General features: G+C 59.5%; 1 protein-coding gene across 6 annotated transcripts in view; it reads left to right on the plus strand.

Annotated features, from left to right (window-relative positions):
• Positions 1–22139, plus strand: part of NTNG2 (netrin G2) — a 67437-nt gene that overhangs the window by 21658 nt on the left and 23640 nt on the right. For all 6 annotated transcript variants that reach the window (XM_047831040.1, XM_047831042.1, XM_047831044.1 and 3 more), the window contains one exon: positions 7002–7645. In XM_047831040.1, the coding sequence (XP_047686996.1) occupies positions 7002–7645 (644 nt within the window). The remainder of the gene's footprint in view (positions 1–7001; positions 7646–22139) is intronic.

The raw sequence follows: 22139 nt of genomic DNA on the forward strand, positions 1-22139 counted from the left end.
CCTCTGTGCCCTTCCTCCCAGGTGGGGTGGGGGGCCGAGGAACGTGGACTCGGCGAGGTCAGTGTCAGAGCTCGATCATTTCCCGAATGGGGACACCGAGGCACCGACAGGGCAAGTCCCCGCCCAGGGTCATACGTGGGGTTAGGGACAATCACCTGAATCCCAGATCCGTGACCCTATGGGTCAGGGGACTTGGGACTGATTTGCACACCTGCCCAGGCTGGAAGAGTTTTCCCCGGAGTTCTAGAAGCATCCTGCAAGGTGGAGGGAGGGGCTGGTTCAGCTGCCTGTTGCCTTTCCTCTACCTTTGCTCGCCCAAGTCCTGCAAGAGGGAGCTGGTGCTGCCTCGCCTGACCCTCAGAGCCCTCGGGATGCCTGGTGATGGCCCTGCCCCGCGTCCCTCCGCCTTGGCACCCCTCACCCCCCACCCCTCCCCAGGGCTCTCCTTGGCAGCCTCCCGCCTCCCACCGGCAGATGCCTCCAGCCGCGCCGAGGTTGACGGGCTGAGCATGAGACAGTTCAGTTGGCAACTCGGCAGACAGGTTCAGAAAAATCTGTCAGCTGCTAAACTGTTCCCTGGGCCTGCCCACACGCCTGGGTGGCAGAGCCATGGGCTGTCTGCCTCCCCGTGGAACCCGACTCTCAAGGGAGCGGCACGGGTCTGGGGGCGGTGGCGTCCTTCCCTTTTGGGCAAAGGGCATAGTTTCCTGCCACATCACCGAGCCCGACTCCCTGGCTTCTTGTCCCACTTGGCCCCTTCGAAGCAGTGTGGCCTTGTGGCGCCCGGGGGGCTCAGTGGGCTCAGCGTCCGACTTCGGCTCAGGTCACGATCTCGCGGTTCGTGGGTTCGAGCCCCGCGTGGGGCTCTGTGCCGACGGCTCAGAGCCCGGAGCCCTCTTCGGGTTCTGCGTCTCCCTCTCTCTCTGCCCCTCCCCCATTTGCGCTCTGTCTCTCTCTGCCTCCCCAAAAACAAATAAATGTTCAACAAAGAAACAAACAAAAAAGCAGTGTGACCTTGAGGCATTGTTCAGCCTTTCCTCCTTTGTAGACCGTAAATGAAAGGACCCCATCTTCCAGGACGGCCCACGCGTGGGGTGTGGACCGTGCTGTTTGCCCAGCTGGCGGCGGCCGTGGTGCTGTCCCTACACCCATCGCTGGCGAGCCGGGGTCACGCAAGGTGCTCGCCACGCGGAGCCTAGTGTGATTCTCACGGGGGCCCTGAGAAGTCAGCCCTCTCGCCCTCGCTGGACTCCGTCCACTCCGCCAAGTTTTCCCAAGCAGCCCCGAGGAGCGCCGGGGTCCCGGCTGCAGGGAGGAAGGAGGCGGGTGGGGCCGCTGCCCTCGCGGGGCTTCCCCTCCGCGGGGAGGTGCAGGGGTTTGTGTGTGGCCGGTGGGCGCCTGGGGGAGTTCTCTGACGCTGCTGCACACGTCACCACGGCCCGCCCCGTCGGGGATTGTTCATCTCAACCCGGGCTAGGATGTGGGCCCGTCCTCGCAGAGCTGTTGGTTCCTCTCCCCGAGGCTTGGTTACGGTTTCAGTCGCTGACCCCGCAAAGGCTCCTTGGTCCAGACAGCCAGACCTCCCCTGGGCACGGTTACCCCCATCCCTGCTCACAGTTGGCTTTCCTGCTCGATTATGTTTTTCGCCCGAAGCTGTCGTCTACACTGCTTCCAGGCTGGCTTCTGACTCCCAACAGCAACCACCGCCCCCCCCTCCCCCGCCCCTGTCGCCCCTTTGCACAGAAAATGACATAAGAGCGAAAGCATCCAAGAGCCCGCGGAAAGGTTTGAAAATCATGGTACGAGATGGTTTCTCCGTAGGATACTTCTTCCCAAGCGACTCCTGCTCGGTGTGTCTGTCACTTTGTTCCCACCCCATTCTCTGGTGCTGTCGTCCTAGCTGGCTGCCTTCCCTTTGCCCCGCGCCCCTGCCCCTCCCCGCCACCCCCATCCCTCCTGGGTGTGTCTGCAGAGATGGGAGAGCCTGCAGCCAGGCAGGTAGGACGGGCTGGGCTTCCCCAAGATTTCCTTGGCAGGATCCCGCTGTGCTCATAGGAGGTGACGTGGGGGGTGGCACGTCCTCGGGAGCACTGACCGCCCGGGGGGATGCTGGGAGTCTGCCACGTGGAATGGGTGCCCAGCCCTGGCACACAGTTAGCACTTAGCCCTGGCACACAGTTAGCACTCCGTGAACGGCGGGATCGTTAGGCTCTCCCGAGCCCGCGGTCCCCAAGGCAGCCGGCGGCTCATGTGAGGCTCTGATTTTACTGTTAATGAGCCGGTTGCCCTCAGCCTTACTTCTTCCCCAGGAAGGTTGCAAGGAAAGCCCCTGAGCGAGTGTGTCTGGAGCTGCTGTTGAATAATCGTTGCTGCTGCTTGGAGACGTTTTCTAGGTATTTCACGCGCGTTATCTCACAGGTCGGATGAGAAACGAAACATTCAGAGAGGTAAAGCAAGTTTCTCGAGGGCACACAGCCTCGAGGGATAGAGCTGAGATTAAACCCAGGACTTGTGGAGCTCCAAGCCAGTTTCCTTAACTGCTCCAGACTCCAGAACCGGGACTCCTAAATGGGGAGATGGGACCCCATGAATCCCCAGGATTTGATGCAAAATGTGGTGTGTGGCCTTTTTTTTTTTTGGGGGGGGGAGAAAGTTTCAAAGCTTTTAATTAGGGACATGATTCTTATTTCTTCACTTTTTTTTTTTTTTTTTTGGTGCTATTCGTAAAAGGTCTAAACAACTAATTACTGTTTTTGATAATATCAGATGTTGGCTTTGGTATCATCCTAAAAGGTTAAAGGCGTGCCTCAAACACCCCCTAACTTTCCCTCTGGTATGAGGCCAGGTATTAGACACTAGGCATTATTTGGACTGTTTGTTTCATTATCAGCCTGATCTCACAGAGACGAGTGGAAATGTGCAGACTGAGGAAGGAGACGCCGACCCTCCAGCCCAGCCCCTCCCTCGCACCTGCTGTAATGAGCTGAAGCACAGCCCTTGGGACGGGGTGGGGGTGGGGGGCTTGGGGCAAACTGGGCCCCTCACCCCAGGCTCCTCCTCGGGACCCTTGCTAGAGGAGAACAGAAGGAACGCGAGGGCGAGAGCCTCGCCCTTTGGGACGGACGGCTGGTCCCGCGTGGACATCGCCTTCAGCAGGGGACACGCCCCGCACCCCTAAGTGGTTAAATGGAATTCAAAGATCTTGGGGCGCGAGGCAGGGCGGCGGAAGGAAGAAGTGAAATGGGAGAGAGGCGGAGAGACTTGTGCCGGCGATGGCTTGGGATTTATTTATCGTGCTCGCTGTTGATTAAGCCCGTTCAGCAGCAGGCGCGGGGCTGGTAAATGCACAGGCTGATTCATTAGTTTCTGACCATCTGCTTCCCGGGCCGGGGGGGCGGGGGGCCAGAGGGCACTGCAGGTGAAGGCCGCATGGTGTCGGCAGCCGAGCTGGAGCCCCCCCCCCCCCCCCCGTCCCCTGGCAGGGCGGGCCGTGTCAGTCTTCCTGGTAACAGACAGGCTGACGCAGCCGGGGGTCGTGCTGGATCCGATGTCCCCCCGTGGGGTCCCCCAAGAGGCTGGGAAGGGGAGGTAAGGCAGGGGGGTGGAGAAAAACCGGGCAAAGGTGAAGTGTGGGTGAATCACAGCAGTTAGGAGGGTTGACAGGAATAATATCGACATCCGACCGGAGATAGAGGAATATTAACCGAAGCGTCGTTATGTGAATAACTGATTACTATGATGACCGTAATAACTCTAATTTAGTGACCGGCTACTGAGGTCCAGGCCCTATACAGAGGCTTTCCCACGCTGTCCCAGATGAACACCCTGATAACCCAGGATGGATGACAAAGGAACTGGGTTTAAATATGGAGTCAGGCAAGGAGGGCTTCCTGGAGGAGGTGCCTGGGGGTAGGGCTCTGAAAACCCCGAGGAGGGAGAGTGGCCACAGGAGCACAGACTCAGAGGGGAGAGGAGATGAGGCAACCAGGGAAAAGGCACAGCCTTCGGTGCTGGATCGATGGGAGTTATCCGGATGCGCGCGAAGTATGATGTCACCTGGTGATGGCGTGCTGGAGACCAGGCTTGCAGAGAGGGAGCCCCAGAGGGAGCTTCTGGGGAAATCATAAAAAACTCACAATTCAGTCCTGCCCCTCTGAACTGTTGCTCCCACCCTAACCTTCCCTTTGTCCCCAACTTGGGGATGAGCTAGGTCCCGGGTGGCTTAAACAACAAAAATGTATTTGTTCATGCCTCTGGAGGCTCGAAGTCTAAGATCAAAGTTCGTGTGACCCTTGAAGCCCCAGGCAGGTCTCGTTTCTTCTGCAGCCTCTCTCCTTGGCCTGCGGATGACCACCCTCTTCCTTCTTCTTCACGTGGTTTTCCCCTCTGTGTGCACTCGGCTCCGGTGTCTCTCTGTGGACCCAAACTTCCTCTCGTTACAAGGACACCAGTCGTGTTGGATCAGGACCCATCCTCATGGTCTCATTTTTTTTTTAATGTTTATTTATTGTTGAGAGAGAAAAAGAGAGAGAGCGCGCATGAGTGGGGGAGGGGCAGAGAGAGAGGAGAACACAGAATCGGAAGCAGGTTCCAGGCTCTGGGCGGTCAGCGCAGGGTCTGACACGGGGCTCAAACCCACGAACCGTGAGATCATGACCTGAGCCGGTCAGACGCTCAACAGACTGAGCCACCCAGGCGCCCCTATAAGATTTTTTTTTTAACATTTATTTATTATTAAGAGACAGAGTGTGAACAGGGGAGGGGCAGAGAGAGAGGAGAACACAGAATCGGAAGCAGGTTCCAGGCTCTGAGCGGTCAGCGCAGGGCCTGACACGGGGCTCGAACCCACGAACCACGAGATCATGACCTGAGCAGGAGTCGGACGCTTAACTGACTGAGCCACCCGGACGCCCCTTAATGGTCTCATTTTAACCTAATCACCCTTTAAAGGCCCCTATCTCCGACCAGTCACATTCCGAGATCCTGACGTTTAGGAGGGATTTGGAGGGAGACACAAGTTAGCCGTTAACAGGGCGCCAGCAGCAGTAGAGGGGAACTGGGGGTGGGAAGCGCGAGATTGCTGGGTGGGGGGGGGGGTGGGGATGCCAACCTAGGGTCCTCTTGCCCCCAGTGTCCATGTGTGAGCTCTGGGGCGTCTCCATCCCAAATGGCATGACCAGAGCCAGATCTGCCTCTGGATTCTGCTGGGGGCCGGCAGAGGGACTGGGGCAGGGGCTGTCCCCCCAGGGGGGCTTGTTTCCTCTAGCCCTCGAAGCCTGCTGCCCTCCTGCCACCAGGCCTGGCCTCTGCAGGCCGCTGGGCCATCCCCAGGGAGCCTCTCAGCCCCCTTCCCATTCAGGGCAACGGCCCAAGGTCACTGAGCTGGAGCTCAAGGGAGCTGGGACCCCCCACGAGCAGAGCCAGATGCCTGTCCCTGCCATGTTGCGAAGTCACCCGTGTTTCAGGACACCCCGGAGGTTGTCTAGGACAGGAGCAGGCCTCATCTTCAAACGCGACCCCCTGTCAAGGGGACCTGGGCCAGTCCCTCCTGTTCTCCTGTTCTCCCGTCTGCTGAGCGAGGAGTCGGACTCAGCGGCTTACCCCTTCCATCCCGAGGTTTGCGCATCCTGAGGATCAGCGGGCCCGGGCCAGGTGAGATGGACAGCGGCACCACGGGGGACCAAGGACAGAGCTATTTTGGTCAAGGCTTCGTGGAGCCTGCCGCAGTAATCTCCGGGGCCAGCCTGCCCACCCAGGACCCCGGGGCGGCCTGGGAACTCGTCCCCCACTAAAGGGCATCAGCGGTGATGCTGGCCGGGGCACCAGCCCGGCCTCTCAGGAGGCAACGCGCCCACTCCCCCATAGGAGCCGGGTAGCTCATTTTGGAGGGAGAGACTTTAACTCACATCCATGCTTTTTTGTCTCTGAGCAAACCAGAGACCTGAAATATTCATCAAAAGGGGCCGTGAGCGGTCTGGGCACTGTGGTTCTTTGTGACGGCTTTTTTTCTTTTTTAATTAATAGCCTATGTTTTAGAACAGTTTTGGGCCCACAGAAAACTGAGCCCCACGGTGGAGAGAGTCTCCAGGACCCTCTGTCTCCCCATGAGCGATTTTCCCTACTGTTAGGGTATGCACTGGCCTGGTGCATCTGTGACAGCTGAGGGGCCACATCGATGGCTGGGAGCGGGCTGCCCGCCTCCTGGGGGGCAGGCAGGGAGGAGGCAGAGAAAATGGGGGGCCGAGCCAGCATCCCCCCCCCCCACACTGAGCCTGCCAGGCCTGTGCCAAGGCCCCAGAAGTGACCCGCCACAAAGATGCACCCTCTTGAGACTCACCCAGCAACCTCCCGGCGCGCCCAGACTCCGCATGAGGTCTGTAACGGAGACATCGTGCCTGACGCCGGGCGGCGGTTCAACCAATATTTGCCGTGACTTTGACTTTCTCTACCGCAGCCACTCGGGTTGCTACTGACGGTACCGTTTAAAGTAGGTCAGGAGGGCATCTTGGGGTGGGAGATGTTTAAAGGGTTAAGAACGTGAGTAGGAATTTTCAAGGCCAGCAGAGAGCGAGAGAGGGAATATCGTCTGCAAAGGCTCAGGGGCACGGACTCGGGCGGGAGAGGAGGACGGGAGCCCGGGACGGGGAGACTGGGCTCCAGGTCCACAGTGGAAGGAGAGTGCTGAAGAGTTGTGTTGGAGACGTAGGACTTCATCCCGCCGGCCCCGAGGAGCCCGATCACACGCACGCTCCCTTCTCGATGGTCTGTATTTGGAGTAGGAGCGAGTGTGTGTTTCCTTGGGGAGCCGTGGGCCTGCGTGCCTTTCTGTGCCTTGGGGAAGTGGGTACGGCGCCCGGCGCCCGGACACCAGACCACGGGCCCCCCGACCTCCTGGGCGACACCCGGGCACGCGGTGGGGGGGGAAGGGGGGGGGCCAGGCCGCGGCTCCCCGGGGCCTCCGAGCGGCCGGCACCCACCCCTGCCGTCTCCTCCCCCTACAGGAGAACCCCTACCTGTGTAGCAACGAGTGTGACGCGTCCAACCCGGACCTGGCCCACCCGCCCCGGCTCATGTTCGACAGGGAGGACGAGGGCCTGGCCACGTACTGGCAGAGCGTCCCCTGGAGCCGCTACCCAAGCCCCCTGGAAGCCAACATCACCCTCTCGTGGAACAAGAGCGTGGAGCTGACCGACGACGTGGTGGTGACCTTCGAGTACGGCCGGCCCACGGCCATGGTCCTCGAGAAGTCCCTGGACAACGGGCGCACGTGGCACCCCTACCAGTTCTACGCCGAGGACTGCACGGAGGCCTTCGGCATGGCCCCCCGCCGGGCCCGCGACCTGCCGGCGTCGGGCGCCCACCGCGTGCTGTGCACCGAGGAGTACTCGCGCTGGGCGGGCTCCAAGAAGGAGAAGCACGTGCGCTTCGAGGTGCGGGACCGCCTGGCCATCTTCGCCGGCCCCGACATGCGCAACATGGGCAACCTCTACACGCGCCTGGAGAGCGCCAAGGGCCTCAAGGACTTCTTCACCCTCACGGACCTGCGCATGAGGCTGTTGCGCCCGGCGCTGGGGGGCACCTACGTGCAGCGGGAGAACCTCTACAAGTACTTCTATGCTATCTCCAACATCGAGGTCATTGGCAGGTAAGCCTGGGCGGGCGGTGGGGGGGGGTGGGGGCGAGGGCGGGGAGGGGCGCGCCGGGATGTGAGCTGGTGCTCAGGACGTTACCTGGTTCCCGGGATGGTACCTGGTTCCCGTGATGTGAGCTGGTACTCAGGACAGTGCCTAGTTCCCGGGATGTTACCTGGTGCCTGGGATGTTGCCTGATTCCTGGGAGGTTAGATAGTACCCAGGATATTACCTGGTGCCAGGATGTTACCGGTTTCTGAGATGTCACGTGATTCCTGAGATATCACCTGGTTCCCAGGATGTTACCTTCTTCCTGAGATGTCACCTGATTCTCAGGATGTTACGTAGTGTTTCATCCACGAGGCTGCTTGTGGTGGCCACACGGGTTTTTCCATGGAGGGAGGTGAATGGTGGATGATAAAGGCCCCCCGTAGGGCCTGGAGGGCTGGAAGGCCTAGAGGAGACCAGTGGAGCTGGGCAGTGTGGGCAGGGCTTGGGTGAAAGCCATGCGCTCAGGGAGTGCTCTGTAATTGTCCAGCAACTCGGTGAATTGGTGCTTGTGTCTGGGGGTCCCCGAGACCACCCTCAGGCCTAATGATTTGCTGGAAGGACTCCCAGAACCTGGCAAAACTGTTATACGCTCTCAATTACAGTTTATCACACTGAAAAGAGATTGAGATCAGCAACAGAAAAAGGTGGCCTGGGCGGGCCCCGGGGGACACCGGTGCGAGCCGGTGCGGTCCTGCAGAGAGCACTCGATGCTCACGGCAATGATGCGCGATAACGTGTGGAGGCGTGGCAGTCGGGGAGGCCTGCGCCAGCCTTGGCATCCGGGGTTTGTGTTGGGAACGGATCACGTAGGCATGGCTGACTGCCTGTATGTTTGACCTTGGTCCCCCCATCCCTTGACCCAGAGCCCCCTGCCATAAATCACACCATCGCCATCCACGATCTGATGTGTCCCGAAACCCCGGGTGCACAAAGACGCTCTTACCAGGCAAGACGTCGCAAGGGCTCGGAGGCTGCTTCCCAGAAGCCAATCAAGAAATCAAGAGCCAGACTTTTCTTGGGGATATGCGGGGTGTGGAGAGCCCACACCGGCCGCGTTAATCCTTGACTCGGAGCTTTGGGGCAGGAGATGTTTTGAGGCCACTTTTGGGCGGAGGCAAAAGACCATTATAGGTAAAAACAGCCTCTGATCCCCCAAAAAAGATGGCAGAGGCTGACACGTCCCCCTGCTGTCCAGGCCATTCGTTCACCGACAGATAATGCGCTGGTCTGCAGGGGCAAGTCCTCTGACCCTGAGCCAGCTCTGTAACTCCCTGGTGTGCACTCGGGGGAGAGGCTCGGGGAAGCCCGGGCCCTGCTCAAGCAAGGGGTCAGTCACAAGGGACAGGAGCATGTGGCGCTCTCCAGCCGTGACTCCGGGGCCTGGCAGCGTCAGCATTCCCTCGGAAGCCTGCTAGAAATGCAAATTCTCAGGCCCCACACCTGACCTCCTGCATCAGAAACTCCGGGGGCGGACCCAGCACTCTGTGTTTCCAGGAGCCCTCCGGGGATTCTGAGGTGCGCTCGGGCGTGCGAATCCCTGGTGTGACAGTTGGGAGGATGACTGCGGAGCCCGACAGGCTGGTTGGCTTTGCCAGCACTTCTGTCTACTGGCCGGGAGACTCTGGACAAGGGCCTCTCCGTGCCCCAGTTTTCCCGTCTGTAGAATGGGGATGATAACAATCACGCCCCTCTCACTGGGTGGTGACGGTAGACAGTTAAACGGTAGGGTGTAATCAGGGGTCGGGAGCACGGGTTAGGCCGCATGGGCCTGGCGACATACGCTGGGGGCGTCTTTCCACGGCCGGCAAGACCACCCAAGCCCGGAGTTACTGATGAGAGGAAAAAGCAATTCGTTGCCTGCTGTGTCCAGGATAAGCCCGTTTTTGCAAAATGTATACTATACCCGCGTGCAGAATTTCTACATCTTGGGTGTGGGCGTCGGACGGAAGTCTGCCCGGGGCCCGGGAAGAGCCTCACGGGTACAGGTCAGGGCTGGAAACGTCGTGGGCTGACACATCACTGTGGTCCTGCCTGCAGAGCGGGGCTGGCCAGGGAGGGGCGGGCTTTCGTTTTCAGCCCGCGAGTGCGCGTCATCTTACTTGGCCCACGCGTGTGTGTTCCTGGGGGGCCAAGACAAAGGCAAGCAGTTGTTTAGGCGGTTCAGTTCAAGGCCGGCAGGTGCGCATACAGGGGGCCCGTGGTTCTGACACCCGTGACTTCTAACCCTCCCCCGCTTGGGGCAGGTTCCGTTCACTCAGGAATGTTCTCGAAGCCACCTGATCTAGGGCCACCGTTGTGGAGGCCGGGGGTCGAGGATCCAGCTGTCTGATCCGTGTCCTGGGCCTCTGGTGGCCTCAAGCCCCCCGGGGAGGCAGTGGTTGGTATGAGACCCTCCCTCCACCCAGCAGCCCCAGCTGGCTTAGCAGCATCGTGGTGGAAACCAGATCTCCACACCTTTTGGGGGGGTGTGGCCCCTTTTCTCATCTGCCTCGGGCTGCTGCAGGGGACCCCCATCTTCAGGAGTCTGGTCAGTGGTCCTCCTTCCACCTCACTGGGGGATCCAGGGCCGGACGGGCTGGGTTCTGGCCCTGTCCCTCCGCACCCCTCTCTGGGCCTCAGTTTCCCATCTGCAGCCTGAGGACTGGGACGCCTGGAGACCACGTCTCCCTGGCCAGGTGGCAGGCCGGCCCCTGCTCGGCAGTCTCCCCTTGGCACTCAGCCTCCGCGGGCGGCGGGGATCAGGCATAGTGGTGGCGACAGGACGGCGATCAATTCACAGATAAAGTAAGTACTCTTCAGGCGGCTGTTTGGCAGGAAAGCGACAGCTTGGCTCATCGATTAATTAGGTCTGGTCAGATGGTTCGGCAAAGGGCTGCGACTTCCTCTGCTCTTTTTGAATTCCTGGTGGGAAACCCCAGCTGTGGCCGGGAAGCCAGACAGGCCCGGGGAGACGCCCAGATGATGGCCTTGACGTTCCTGAGTGGGCACCTGGGGACAGCCCGAGGGCTCTCAGGCTCCGGGATCTCACACTGAACCCGTTCTGGGATTCCCTGAGAGTTTCGTGGCCCAGAGGGCCTCCCCCGCCCCCGTGGCCTGCCAACAATAGTAGCTGGTATTTATTGAGCATTTGCTGCAGTCTCATTGGCGGAGGCTCGCGGAGCTAAGGGCTTCGTGCGCATTTTCTTATTTAATTAATAGTCGTCTGATTCCCCAATGGTTATTGCATCGCTAAGATTCCCCAAGCCGAGAATCCGGCATTGAGCAAGCCGGACCTGATCTCCACCTCGTGGAGCTTTCCCTACAGAGACCGTGCTCCCCTCTACCTCGTGTTTTCACCTGAGGAGGCTGAGGTCAGGGAATATAAGGAGATCACACAGTTAAAACTAAACACCAGACACCCAAGAGCCAAGGCAAGCGTGTCCAAGCTCAAGTCCGTCTCTATACAGGGCCATCTCACTGGCCCCCCTCTCCCAAATCCAAAGGTCTCTGGTACTGTGGTTGCTCCCGCCCTGCCACGATTGTCAGCTATTTGCACCTTCAAGGGGGACCCAGATTGGGGGTTGGGGGGAGTGCAGAGGCACCTGGCTGCTGGGGGTGGGGGGAGGGGGACAAAGCAGCTGGAGGAAGCCCCTGGGGAACGAGGAAGGGGTACAGATCAGGGGTGGGAGAAGGAGCAGATGTCACTACACCCCCACCCAAAACAGGATCCAGCACCTTGAAGCCTCTGCCCCCACTGGCCCTGCCTCCCCGCGGACCCTGGCAAAATAACCCTTGCCGGTCCTGCCCACCCTGGGTCTGGGATAGAGAGAAGGCGGGGGTGGGGGTGGCAGGGGTCCCGCTTCCTTATCTACTCACGTTCCTGGCAGGCAGGAAGGGGACGGGAGCTGTTGTCTCCTTCCACAGTTGGGGAAACTCAGGTGTGGAGCAGGGGCGCCGCCGACTCTAACTGTGTGGCAGATCTGGGGCGACATCTGGAGTTGAGAAGAAATGTGACCATCTCGTTGCTGTCCTTGGAGTAGAAACAGAGCCCCCACCTCCACCCCCAAGTGTTTCAAGCTCAGCGAAGCCCAAACCCGGCCAGGATCATACAGGAGAGGTTTTTAAGACGCCACGTTCCCGAGCCCCACCACAAAGAGCTTTGGTTTCCCTTAAGCGGGGGAGACAGCATCCCTGGACAGCGTGGTCCAGGAGAGACAACGGGGAAGGGTGTGGTCTGCGGAGAAGTGGGGGGAGACCGAACAAGAGACCCAATGTCGCCAGGCCTTCTGCAATAACGAGAGAAGGCACGTAGCAGATACGTGCGTAAAAATTCGTGATTTTTAAAACGTGGGCACCTACGTCGACATTCTTTTAACCCCCCTGTCCAGGTAAAACAAAACACACTTGTGGCCCAGGGCGGCTCATGAGCGGATGGCGGGCCCCTCACGCTGTGAGATGTTCGTGTCTTGTCTCAGGTGTGATAGCGTAGCTGCTACACTAAGAATTCAGCAGGCCCCTGGCCAGGGTGGGCATCCAGGAGCTGGGGCACGGGAAACATGGCCAGGCCTGAGCACTCTGGGTCTAGGACAGAGAGTGGGCGGAGGTCATCCTCTTCTCACCCCCAAGCCCTGACCAGGGGCAAGTTTGTCTGCTCAGAAAATTCTTAGAGGCTCCAGGGACCCGGTCCAGTTGGGCCTTTGGCAGCTGGGGACCGGAAAGGAGGAGTGAGTTCCCTGTTCCTGGAGGCATTCAAGCCAAGCAGGGTGGTGTTTGTGGGAGATGAAGGAGACAGTCCTGTGTGTCAGATTAAGGTCCCGTGCACCTGTTCCGTACAATAGTAACTGTTGATTAAGCCAACCGGAGCTTGTAGAAACCGCTTAAAGATTTGGTGGGTGTCAGGTCGTAGGCATTTCGTCCTACCCAGGAGGAGGTTGGAGAGGGAGAGACAGAGCCGAGGCCAGAAGGGCATGTCCGACCCCCAAGCGGCCAGTCGCCCCCGCCCCCCGCCCCGGGTGTTCTTCCCTCCCCCCTTCCCCGCTTCTTGTCTTCTTGTCCTTCTTCCACAAACGTCTTGTCCCTATTGATCACCCGGTAACTGGAGATGGACGGAACTTAGCACGAGAATAGAAACCTCGGAGGGAAGATTTCTGCTCTGGGTGTGAGCGTGGAGGGCAGTGGGCAGGGGCGCGTGCATCAGGGGGAGAGGCGCCTTCTCCCTTCTGACCCTCCTTCTAGTCTCTTCCCGGGCCTTTCTGCAGGGAACCGGGGTGAGAAGGAGTGTGTGAATTGTTCTTCCTGGGCTGATTCCTTCTCATGCTGGGACCCCACTCGGGGCAGAGGGGGCGGGCCCCCCCTTCGGTGATGTTAACTGAGCCCTTCTCCCGGGGCCCGAGCACCCTTCTAAGTCACTTCTGTGCTTCCTCTTTGAGTCCTGCCCCCTGAGGGCCGTCGTCCTGGGATAGATGGACGTGCCCCGCAGAAAAAAAAGAGATGAAGCGTCAGCACGTAGAGGAACGGAACACGCGTTGTGGCGGGACGTAAAACCTGCGGCTGCTGTCAGAAACACTTTGGGGGGGGGGGTCCTCAGAACCCTAAATAGAAGCCACGTGGTCCCGCCATTCCACTCCTTGGTATCCACGTACAAGCCCTGAAGGCGGGGGCCTGCAGAGATGCGTGTGCGCCCGTGTTCACGGCAGCCGAGGGCGGACACAACGCGAGTGTCCATTGACCGATGATGGGTTAACAAAATGCAGTCTGTGCACGTACTGTGGACTGTTCGTCACTCAGCCTCCAAGCGGGGGGACATCCTCACACCTGCTGCAACAGGGGTGAGCCCTGGGGACACTGTGCGAAGCGAGATAAGCCAGACACAGGGGGACGAGTGTTGTGGGACTCCACTGACGTGGGGCACCTGGAGAAGTCAAGATCGGAGCAACAGAAAAAAAGATAAAGGCTTAGGGAAGGGGGGGCGTGTGCAGAGTTCTTGTTTAGTGGGGAGACAGTTTCTGTTGGGGATGATGTAAACCTTCTAGAGGCGGACGGTGGTGACGTCCAAATGCTACTGAGCTATGTGCCTAAAAACGGCACAATAGTAGATTTTAGGCATATGTTACCTCGGTTTAAAAAAACATAAGACTCTTGATCCGAGGGTCATGAGTTCGAGCCCTACGTTGGGTGTAGAGCCCAGTTTTAAAAACCGGGCCGCCCGGCTGGCTCAGTCGGAAGAGCATGTGACTCTTTTCTGTTTGTTTGTTTGTTTGTTTTTGAGAGAGAGAGACAGAGCGTGAGCAGGGGAGGGGCAGAGAGAGAGGGAGACGCAGAATCAGAAGCGGGCTCCAGGCTCCGAGCCATCGGCACAGAGCCCCAAGACGGGGCTCAAACCCACGAGCTGTGAGATCATGACCTCACAGCGGCCGAAGTCAGACGCTCAACCGACCGAGCCACCCAGGCTCCCCAGAGCGTGTGACTCTTGATCTCGGGGTCGTGAGTTCGAGCCCCACGTTGGGTGTAGAGATTACTAAAAACTTAAAAAAAAAAAAAAAAAAAGGGAAGAAGAAACAGATGGGTGGATGGCTTCCATATCGGACCGTCTGGGTGCAAATGCTGCCTCGGGTGTCACCCTGGGCAGGATACTTAAGTGACTGTGCCCCTCCTTTCCCACCTCCATGAAATGGGGACGGTCACCCTGGGGTCTGGGTGAGATGAGCCACGATGGCCGTGTAGAGCCGTGGCTGGGCCCTAGTGAGCCCGTGTAAGTACCAGCACCACCGTTATGCCAACAAAATACCAGATCACAGGGTACGTGCGTCCCGAAGGTCCTTCTACCCGGGCTGGGGACTTGGAGGAGGGCCACGGCGGGCTTTAAGGAGCCAGGACTCCCTGAGCCACGTGCTGAGTGTCGTGTGTGCTGTGCATGGTCAGCCTGAAAGAGGGGCCCCGGGTTTTATGCCATTCTTTTTTTTTTTTTTTTTAATTTTTTTTTCAACGTTTATTTATTTTTGGGACAGAGAGAGACAGAGCATGAACGGGGGAGGGGCAGAGAGAGAGGGAGACACAGAATCGGAAAGAGGCTCCAGGCTCCGAGCCATCAGCCCAGAGCCTGACGCGGGGCTCAAACTCACGGACCGCGAGATCGTGACCTGGCTGACGTCGGACGCTTAACCGACTGCGCCACCCAGGCGCCCCTATGCCATTCTTAAAGGGGGTCAGGGATCCCCAGTGTTCGTCGAGTCGGTTTTGTGGGGGGTTTTAACTAACTCACGTGAACTCCGCTCCCCGGGGATGGAGATTTCGTTAGGTGTGGTTCACACCCCTTTAGCCGAATCTGCCGAGCTTCCTGAACCGTTGCCTCCCACCCGAGAGTGGATGTGCGCGATTAACGCAGTATCTCCCGTCCGTGGAGACCCGGAGGGAGCAGAGCTGTGCTGAGGGGTGCGTGGGGGTCCCCCACCTGGTGTGGCTCCTCTGGCTGCCTCTGCTCTGCTCACCTGACCGGTGTGGCCCCATCTCAGTGCCAGGCGGCAGGAGGGGCCCCTGGCTTGGCCGGGTCACAGGAGATGTGGGGAGCCCCGCAGGTGGGTTGGGGATGGGACCGCAGACATCGATGTCTTCCCAGTGGCACGGGGAGAACAGTGGCCCCTTTCCCTTGCCGACGGAGAAGGATTTCCTGAGAGTTTTCTCACCATCACGTTAATTCATTCAACAAATATTTTTTTTTTAGTGTTTATTTTTGACGGAGAGAGAGTGAGACGGAGCACAAGAGGGGGAGGGCCAGAGCGAGGGAGACCCAGAATCCGAAGCAGGGTCCAGGCTCCGAGCTGTCGGCACAGAGCCCGATGCAGGGCTCGAACCCACAAACCATGAAATCATGACCTGAGCCGAAGTTGGACGCCCAGCCGACTGAGCCCCGCAGGCGCCCCTCAACAAATATTTTTAATGGGCACTTTTATTCGTGTCCCAGGGCCACCATAACCAAGTGCCACAAACTAGGTGGGCTTTAAAAAACCCGAAATGTGGGGCGCCTGGGTGGCTCAGTTGGTTGAGCGTCTGCCTTCGAATCAGGTCATGATCTTGGAGTTTGTAGGTTCGAGCCCCGCATCAGGCTCTGTGCTGACAGCTCGGAGCCTGGAGCCTGCTTCGGATTCTGTGTCTCCCTCTCTCTCTGCCCCTCCCCTGCTTGTGCTCTGTCTCTCTCTGTCTCTCAAAAATAAACATTAAAAAAATAAATTAATTAATTTAAAAAAAAACAAACCCGAAATGTATCGTCTTAACAGCTCTGGAGCCTGAGATCCGGGGGAGGGCAGGGCCAGGCTCTCCGAAATGTGTAGAGAATCCATGCTGCCTCCCTCCTGCACCCCCGCCCCCCAGAAGTCTCCGGCACCATGGGCTGTAGACACGTCGCCCGGCCCTGGCCTCCGTCTCCTCCCCGCTGTCTGTGTCGATCTGGTGTGCTCAGTGTCGCTCTTGGGAGGACGGCAGTCACGTTGGATTAGGGCCGCCCTACTCCGCATCACCTCCTCTTGTGTCCGAATCGCATCTGCAGAGACCCTACTTCCGTATAATTTCACATTCACACGCACCAGGAGTTAGAACCTCGGTATCTCTTGTTGGAGAACACAATTCAATGAGTGTGCCCGGCTCAGCCAGCTGCTACACGCCCAGGAGCCTCCTGGGCTTACGGTCCAAAAGGGAGATGGGAGTGAACGAAACAAACCACCCCAGAGGACTAGAGGTGCTAGGAGGGGAGTATGACGGTGGGCGGCGGGCAAGACCGGCCTGTCACCAGGACCCAGGTGGTCGGGGAAGGCCTTCCCAGGAGGCAGCTTTGAAGGCGAAGCCTCAAGGGCGAGTGGGGCATTTCCAGCTGGAGGACAGCAGGTGCAAAGGGCCTGCAGTCAAACACACGGTGTAAGAATTTCACGTGACGTGGCTACAGTGTGCGTGTGCCGTAAGGCAAGAGCAGAGGGGACCTGGCCGGGTCTTGCCATCCCTACAGCTCTGGGAGGGGGTCGGTTTTATTCTAAGTTCGGTGAAAGCTGTTGCCGGATGTTAGGGAAGGGACGTGATCCGACTTCTGGTGCTGAGACATTTGAGTTGGGAGGGGACCTGAGAGAGGCAGGGAAACCAGGCAGGTTCTCCCAAGACTGACGGTGGCCCGGCCTGGTTCTGGTGGTGGAGGTGGGAGCCGCAGGCCGTCTGGGGATGGGGGGCCCTTGGCAGGGGTTCACCGGGTGGCTGGTGGGGGCAGGGAACAGGAGGCACCCAGGGGACTTCCCGGGTTCTGTCTCAAGACACTGGGTGGATGGAGATCTTACCCGGTCACGTGTGGACGGCTGCGAGGGAAGAAGGAAGGGGAAGGAGGAAGTCGTTTTCACATTTTTCTATTTTATTTTTTATTGTATCGTACAGTGAAAATCATACCTTCTGGGGCACCGTTCCGTGAATTTCAACGCATGTATAGATTCACGTGGCCGCCACAACAGCCAAGACCCAGAACACGACCATCTTCCCATAAATCTCCCTCCGGCCGCCCCTTTGTGGCCCCCCCGCCCCCTCCCCTCAGCATCCACTGATCTGCTTACCGTCACCACAGTTGTCTTTCTGAAAATGTCCCCTACGTGCCGGCATGTGGCACGTGGGTGCCTTTGAGGAACATCACGCCGTGGCCCGCCGAGCGTGGCCTTTTTTGTGGCCGGGTGGTGTGGCACCGTGGGATGGGTGTCTGTGCTTCCTGTAGCCATTCGGTCACCGTTGAGATATTTCAGCTGCTTTCGGTTTGGGGTAATTCCGAGCTAAGCTGCCGTGATCGTGCTGGTAAAGGCTTTCGGGCGAACGTAGTTTTCATTTCTCTTGAGTGAACGCCCGGCCGTGGGATCACAGTGCCCTATGATAGGTCTATGTTTAACTTAAAAGAAACCGCCAAGAGGGAGTGGGGGGATGCGGAGAGCATCAGGCCTGGGACGGGCGCCTGAGAGCTTGGATAGTGAAGGCCGGGCACGGAGAACGAGCAGCCAGGAGGGGAGAAAACCCAGGAGGACGGGGCCCGGAGCCAAGCGGAAGGAGTGTGTCCAGGTAGAGCGGTCACTGTGTCTGATGCCATGGCGGGGAGAGGGGTCCAGACGGAGGAGGTCAAAGGTGACCTCCTGGAGAGCAGACGTGGTAGAGAAGGGGCACGCAATCTGTCTGGGGGAGGGTTCCAGGGTGGAGGCAAAAAAAATGAAACAGAATGAGTGAGGGGTGGGGCGCCTGGGTGGCCCAGTTAGCTTGAGCACGTGACTCTTGATTTCCGGCCCGGGTCGTGAGCCCGGGGATTGGGGGATCAAGCCCTGTGTTGGGCTCCACCCTTAGTGTGGAATCTGCTTGGGATTCTCTGTCTCCGTCTCTCTCTCAACGAAACAAAACAAACCAAAATGAGTGAGGGGTAAAAATGGGGTGTTGTTAAGGCATTTCGGAACCGTGACCCTGAAAGGGAGCAGGGACGGGGGCATGAGCAGGTGGGGAGAAGCGGGAAGGAGAGAGCTCCTCCTGGAAATGGAGAGGCGCCATGGCGCATGGGCCTTCCGCTGGAGAGGAGGCTGGAGGGAGCCGCCAGGTGGAAGGAGGGCATGAGGGGACAGAGGGTGACCTTGCACCCCCCGTGAGGGAAGAGAGCACAAACACACTGAGGGATGGAATATTTGGGTCAGGACCCCGGCTTCCGGCACTTCTGACGAGCCCCTGTCAGTTCTGGCAACCACGGATGGCCATCGCCAAGGCCCCGAGAGGTCTCTGTGGTGACTCAGCCCTCTTGGTGTCCAAGGGAAGCCCTGCATTTGCATCTGACTCCTTCTTTGCTAGTCTGTGGCCCAAGGCAAGTCTCTTCAGTTTCCCCAAGCCTCAGTTTCCCTGCCTGGAAAGTGGGATCCCACTGTTGGAAGGGTTGTCTGAGAACTTGCAGGTTAGCTCGAGGCCCCACCTGCAGCAGGTGAACAAGAAACGGGGGCCCTTGTTACTTGGAAGGATCCGGCTTGTATTCACCTGGGCACAAACCTCATTCACAGGGGCGTCCCTCACGAGGACGACCCTCTTCAGCCAGGGGGAGCCTCTGGGTCTCCTCTCCCCGTCTGGCGGGCAGGAAAGGACGCTCCACGCGGCCCAAGGGACTTGGGAGGACAGTGTTACCACCGGCCGCGGAGCAGAGAGCACAGCCCCCACAGCCTGGTGGTGCCACGGGGACGAACCCCAGCCCCCAGCAGGCTCTGAGCCCCCGGCCCCCAGCTTTGTGACCTGCAGGCTCGGGCAGGACAGACAGGGCTGCGGAGGGGCAGTGACAGTGGGGGGAGGGCCAGGAGGCAAATGGATTCGAGACTATTCTCAGCAGAGGGAGCCGGGGCAGGAGGCGGGGGGTGGGGATCATTCTGAAGGTTCCCTGGCATGCCGTCCCAGATCAAGCGTGGTCAGATTCACAGCTGGTCCCTTACACGCACCCTCCCCACGCACACGCGCGTGTACCTGCCCCACCCACCCACGGGCAGAAACCCGCTTCCACAAGCACCTGTCACGCAGCACATCGCTCACTGAAACCTTGAGGGCACCTGTTCCCAGAGGCTGGCCATACGGTGAGCTGAGGCCTCAGCAGGAGCCCAGGGGCCACGAGGACCCTTCGCTTGGCTGTCCGGGACTTGGGGGGTCTCGGGACCTCTCCCCCGTTCAGAGTTGCCCTTTCTGAGCTTGGGATCCTGGAGGCCCCCTTGCAGTCTTCGGGGAAATGTCCCCTCCACAGATTCCTCCCACCCCTCCCGCCCCATCGTCCTGAGCAGGGCCCTAACATGGACGAGTATCACCACCCCTGCCCCGCCCCAGAGAGAGCATGGCCAGCATCACTGTGTCATCTGGGGACATGACTGGCCTCTCCCTTCGGTCTTGCCCCTTCCGTGCAGAGGCCTCGCAGATTAGGGGCCCGGATGGTGGGTCCCTCTGACTGGCTTCTGGGCTGTTCCTTCTGTCCGAAACACAACCCGGCACCCCGCTTCCCTTCTCTGCTCCCCCCGCCCGCCGGCTTCCCGTCCGGCCAACTCCTCATCCCTCTGGCTTGGCTCAGACAGCCCCCCTCTGGGGCTCCCGAAGGCTGGAAGCCTGGACAGCACCCTCTCTGGTAGTCCCACGGCTTTGCCACAGGTACAGCGGCCACGAACGCACCCCCACTGGCCAGCACCCCACCCCCAGCCCCACCCCAGGCACTGAGCTGAGAGTCTGGGTCTGGCTTGTTCACTGGGTGAGGCTGGTCCCGGGAACCAAGTGGGTATGCCCCGTGTCGAATTCTTTCACTCGTTCATCTGTGAACAAGCGAGCTGACCATCAGTAGCTCCTTCCAGAGCAGAAAGGGAGTAGCAGCTCAGAGCCAGCTTGCTAACACCTGTCACCAGGCCCGGCCCTCCCTCCAGCGTGCTGGGACCGCTCACGGCCAGGACACGATCTTTAGTCAACGGCCTGGCCAGGCTCGGGGGGCGGGGGTGGGGGGTGGGGAGCCTTTCCAGGCCGTCCCTGGTCACAGCCACTGTGCCACCCCAAGCCTCACACTGGGCCCGCCAGCTCCCCTCCACCAGCCTCCCCTGGTGGCTGGGAGGCTGCCTCTGGCTTTATAATGGGTAATAGGATTTATCAATAGTCTGGCGGAGGTAATGTACGTTAAAGCACTTAATATAAAAGGACTTCGCGCAGAAGCCCAAATTTGATTTGGCCAATGAACTCAATTGCCGGCCTGCCTGTGCTCCAGGAGGAGCGGCCACCAGCATTTATCCACATTATCCCCCCCCCCCCCCCCCGAGAAAGCCAGACCCCTCCCTGTGGCTCTGCCCTCAGGGTCCCACTTGCTGGGGTCTCCGGTCTGGTTCAAGGTCTCTGGCACCCAGGAGCCCTCTTCCCTCCCTCTAATACCCAGCCCTGCCCCCTTCCGCTAATTCACTAGAAAAGCCCGGCATTTTACTAGGTCCTCCTTGCCTCCTGTGTCCCTCTGGTCCCTTGTCACCTCTCCATCCAGCTGGATCTCTAAGCTTTTCTCCTGACCGTTGCTCGCTTCTTCAACGGCCGCCCCTTCCCTCCACTGCTGTGCCCCAGCCAAGGACGCAACCTCTCCCTTCAGCCCCCAGAGAAGGTGTAAGGCCCCCAGGCCACGGTGCAGAGAAAGAACACTTTAAAACCTGACCTTCGGCCAGCAAGCACCCTGAGATCCAGCCATTTCCATGGCCACCTGCTGGCTGGGAGGGGAAGTCCCCAGGGCCACCTCTTCCCCTCCCAGGGCCACATCCTCCTTAGAGGGCAGCACCCCCCCCCCCAAGCCTGAGCCCCGCCCCCACGAGGAAGTGCCCTTGGGGATGTCTCTCCCCCCCACTCACAAAAGAACAGTTTTTACCCAAAGGTAGAGACGCTCTGTCTGGCAGGGAAATGGGCAGACGCTGCTGCTTGAAAATAGTCGCTGGTTTGTAACAGCTCTGGCCTTCGGGGTGTCGGGCGTGTGCAAGTCTGCTCTCTGTTCGCCCTGCGTGTAATAACACACAGACGGGTGGCCAAGGTGGGGGTGAGGGGACACCAGGCAGAGGTGACCAGTTACCAAGACCGCCGGGGCCCTGGGCTCTCCCCTGAGCCCCACCTGTGTCCCCCACGTCCCAAGGGGGTCTCTGAGAATGTCCTGAAGTCCTGGCGCTTTTGACCTTGGAGGGGAGCCAGCCCCGGGGCCCCTCCTCCCTGCAGGGCTCCGACACCCGCCTCTCTCGGTCCCCCCCCCACACACCCCCCTGCCCAGGAGCAGATGACATCACTCTTTTCCGGCTGCAAGGCGTTGACCTACATTCCTCCCGCCCTCCTGTCTGGGAGGCGCTCCAAACGCCCGCTCCTCTCGCCCCGAGGAGGGAAGGGCCCGCTCACGATTTTTGCGGGGCACTGGTGCCAGGCCCGCGGCCAGATGGTGCTCCTGCCGGCAGCTCCCAGGTGCCACCCGCCCTCCCCGCGGGGCAGGGCACGCTCTGGCCTGGCCCCAGGCCGGTGGCCCTGCCCTCCTGACAACCGCTCCTTGTGGCTGCAGAGACCCAGCCGGGCCCGAAGGTGGACAGGAAGGGGTGAAGTCAGCCTGCCAGCCTCCTCCTTTGCGGGAGCAGAGCACGGGCCCGGACAGCTAGGGTTGTCTGGAGTGGCCTTCCCCTAGAGGTGAGGCCTGGCCCCGCCTGCCAACACTTGTTGTCCCTTCTGGCTTGTTAGGGACTCATTGATTGGAGAAGGTGGCTGAGACCCTCTGTCTGGAGGGTGGGCAGCAAGAGGGGTCAGGGATTGGACTGGAGGGTCCTGACCCAGCCGTGTGCTTCAGCAGGGCCAGCAGGTGCGGCTGCCAGATAAGATGCCCGGTTACATTTGAATTTCAGATAAATGACAATTTTTTTAATATAAATATATCCCAAATATGTCATGGGATATACTTATACTAAAAAAAACCAAACAAACCCACAC

Source organism: Prionailurus viverrinus, chromosome D4 (assembly GCF_022837055.1).
Source record: "Prionailurus viverrinus isolate Anna chromosome D4, UM_Priviv_1.0, whole genome shotgun sequence".
Classification (NCBI taxonomy): domain Eukaryota; kingdom Metazoa; phylum Chordata; class Mammalia; order Carnivora; family Felidae; genus Prionailurus; species Prionailurus viverrinus.